At 33.6% G+C, this 3308-nt stretch overlaps 2 protein-coding genes across 2 annotated transcripts in view; one reads left to right on the forward strand and one right to left on the reverse strand.

Moving 5' to 3' along the window:
- Nucleotides 1-662: 662 nt before the first annotated feature.
- LOAG_13837 (pterin-4-alpha-carbinolamine dehydratase) lies at nucleotides 663-1675 on the forward strand (the record flags this gene model as incomplete). The annotated part of the gene is made up of 4 exons (XM_003149342.2): nucleotides 663-869; nucleotides 1145-1261; nucleotides 1348-1428; nucleotides 1586-1675. Exons 1-4 carry the CDS (start codon nucleotides 798-800, stop codon nucleotides 1673-1675), a joined length of 360 nt encoding a protein of 119 aa, XP_003149390.1. The 5' UTR covers nucleotides 663-797.
- A 150-nt stretch (nucleotides 1676-1825) lies between these two features.
- LOAG_16805 (hypothetical protein) overlaps nucleotides 1826-3308 on the reverse strand; it is a gene marked incomplete at its 5' end in the record, with an annotated part of 3762 nt that continues 2279 nt past the window's right edge. The window contains 3 exons of the mRNA XM_020449464.1: nucleotides 1826-2145; nucleotides 2368-2632; nucleotides 2915-3066. Coding sequence (XP_020307017.1) covers nucleotides 2522-2632; nucleotides 2915-3066 — 263 coding nt within the window. The 3' untranslated portion in view covers nucleotides 1826-2145; nucleotides 2368-2521. The remainder of the gene's footprint in view (nucleotides 2146-2367; nucleotides 2633-2914; nucleotides 3067-3308) is intronic.

Here is a 3308-nt window from a genome sequence, read left to right on the forward strand (position 1 = left end):
GCAACAGTAAGGAATATTAACCTTTATCGTGATAAGAGATTGATAAAAATCCGCCAATGTCCGTAGAAGCGAAGAATAAACAGAAGAAGAAGCCGATAACCTTCGAAGAGGGGAGCAGCTCCACGCCTTTTTGCCCGGATTTTGGACCCAGATTATATATGTTAAGAAATGGGAGTGGTTTACATGAAGAATTCAAGTATCGGAAACACACCGGATATGATACAAGCATTATAACAAGATTAAACAGAATGATTGACATGGGAAATTAAGGGTTTAAACATAAAAATGTAAATTGGTTAGATAACAACAAAAGAGTGTGGGGAACAATTTTAAGGAATGTAAATATGTTAAGAGTGATTCATAGTATCATTAGCATTAATTTACAGTGTGAATGAATTTATTTGAGGTTTCGTTTACGACAGTTTGAGGGATAAGTGGTGCAAGCTTGATGTCCGTCGATAATTGTTATATAATTAAACCATTCAGTGAACTACCCAGTAGAGCCTGTCATTCCACCTTCCTCTCCGTATTTATTTCTTTCAGTCCTTAACAAATGGTCTTGCAAAAGTAGAAAAGCTTTAGGAGCACTAGTTCACTAGTTGTTAGAGGGACAAAAAGCTATTAGACATAGGCAAATATTTTTCTTGTGGTACTAAATGTATACCCTATATATTGTTTGTTTGTTAAGATAACGTTGAATCGATATTTTCATCGAAACATGGATGAATGAAATATATATATGTCGATCGATTTGAAATTGCAGATCTGAAAGGGAAAATAATAACTGGCTCAAATTTATGGCTATATCGGCAATTCGGCGTTTCGCTAGTAGTGCAAACATTGTGTCGGAAACACAAAAAGTCGTCATGGTGAGTCCTGATTTTTTTGCATTCACTGCTTATTCCCACCTATATTCGCATCGTTTAGTAAGTGTTCTTGTTTATCAGTTACAGTTAACACAGTATGACGAATGGCATTAAATGGCTTTATAGAATGCAATAGTGGGATTCTTGTAGCTTTACTTTTTACTTCGCTATAATTTTGGTTGCTAATACTTAGGCGGAATTGGTGAACGGTTAATAAACCATAAATGGTAGAATTCTGTACTGGCAACATGCTCAAATATAGCGATGCTCAAATTTAGATCTTAAATGAACAGCAAAGAAAGCAACTGTTGCAACCTCTAATCGACAAAGGATGGAAAATGGTTGAAAGTCGAGATGCCATTCGGAAGGATATACAGTTCACGAATTTTAGTGAAGTAAACATTTCCACTCTCTTTCCTCTCTTCTCTCTTCATCTTCAGGAAAGTCCAATTTATTATTTAAATTCTTTAACCTTTTCCAGGCATTTGGTTTTATGACACGTGTAGCAATGTATGCGGAAAAAGTGAATCATCATCCAGAATGGTTCAATGCATATAATAAGGTTAGATTTTCTTCGCTTGGGATGATTGAAACTAATGGCTTTGTAAATACAACAGAACTGTTCAGGATAAGAAAAAAAATTGTTCAGAATATAAGAAAGCCGAAATACAAGAAGGAAGTAGTTTAAAATAAAAGAAGGTCAGATGAGCAAGTTCCAGATTGAAGTGACTTTAAGCAGCCATGATGTGAATGGCTTGTCGGAAAAAGATATCAAACTGGCCAATTATATCGAAAAACTATCCAATTAGTGGAAGCCAAGAATTCAGTATTATGGAACATTTCTGAATATATTGTATCATTTGTAATGTGAAAATCTAGTCTATTTACATTTTATATGTTGACTAATTTGTAATATGAAAAATCTTATATGTTGACCATATTACAAATAAATTTCAGATTGCGATTTTGCTTTTATTTATGCAAATGACAATAGTGTACGAAAATTTTTAGAATTTTTTCGGTTAAAGCATAAGCTGAAACATTAGCATGCTTCCTACTTTTTGTTAAGAAAATTATATCTATAAATATCAAATACGTTTGGAAATCGGAGTGATGAAAGTTATCTTAAATGCATGATGCCTCGTCCACCATCAATTCTAAGTAGATCACCAGTAATAAATGACGACTCATCGCTTGCCAAGAAATAAATAGCTCTAGCAACATCCATAGCTTTTCCAGTTTTACCGAGTGCGGCAAATTTAGCTGTTCGATCAATAAACTGGAATAGTTATTCAAAAAATAATCCAGAAACTCAACACGAATTATAGACCTGATTCAGAAAGAATTTATGTTTAAAGAATTCCCGGTACATATTTTCTGCCCTATATGTATTTTTTTTATAGCCCTATATATTCATTTTTGATGACAGAACATGTACAGAAGTACACGTATTGGCGTTAAATTACCTGGCTATGAAGAAAATCATTTCACAAAAATTTACCTCATGGTAATCCTTGTCATTCATGCCGGATCTTTTGTGTATATCAGTGGTGATCACACCGGGACTAGAATTAAGAAGTTGTGGTATTATTTTCTAAAAAGATTCGACCGAAAAAAAATTGAAATCAGAAACACAGATCTGGTTTTTCGAAAATTTACTTTACAGAATTGACCCTGACTCCTTCAGGACCCAACTCAAGAGCTAGACATTTCGTGAACTGATCCAATCCTGCTTTCGATATACAATAGAATGTTACACCACCGAACTGAAAGTTGAAATTCCTTTAAACTAAATCCACTCATTTATAAAGGAAAGGATACATCACTTGGTGCATCAGCTTTTAATCTAAAATGAATTTGATTTTTGATGGGATCCAATTTTACTGAGTGCTATAATAAGTAAATGAATAAATACAAGTATAACTTGACTCCACTTTAAGTAACGTCACCTAAATATAATTCCAATTTAAATAACGTCAGCTGAATATAATTTAAGTCTTAGAACTTAATTTTTTTGAATGCTTGATGAAGAACATAAAAAGACTAACAGAACATGGACCATTAATACTGCTTACGTTCACGATTGAACCTTTCGTTTTGATAAGATAAGGTATGACTTTCCGCGTCAATTGAACAATACTTCGAAGATTTATATCCATTAGATAGTCATAATCTTCCATAGAACAGTCCATAACTTTTCCTAGATGGTGCAGCTTTTTTCACAAATGTATTAGAATTTCTCTCCACATAGCCAAAATCACCAAGCTGTCGCGTTCACTCACTTAGGGCATCCGGTGTTACACAACTGGCCATTTTCAAAGAGATCTTACAATATTACTTTTTAGACTACTTTCTCAATCTATTCATTTAAAGATATCGTTACTTCTATATTAAAAATTATACCGTTAACCAGAACTCCTGCAGCATTAATCAACGAGTCAG

The sequence above is a fragment of the Loa loa genome (assembly GCF_000183805.2).
Source record: "Loa loa unplaced genomic scaffold supercont3.20, whole genome shotgun sequence".
Classification (NCBI taxonomy): domain Eukaryota; kingdom Metazoa; phylum Nematoda; class Chromadorea; order Rhabditida; family Onchocercidae; genus Loa; species Loa loa.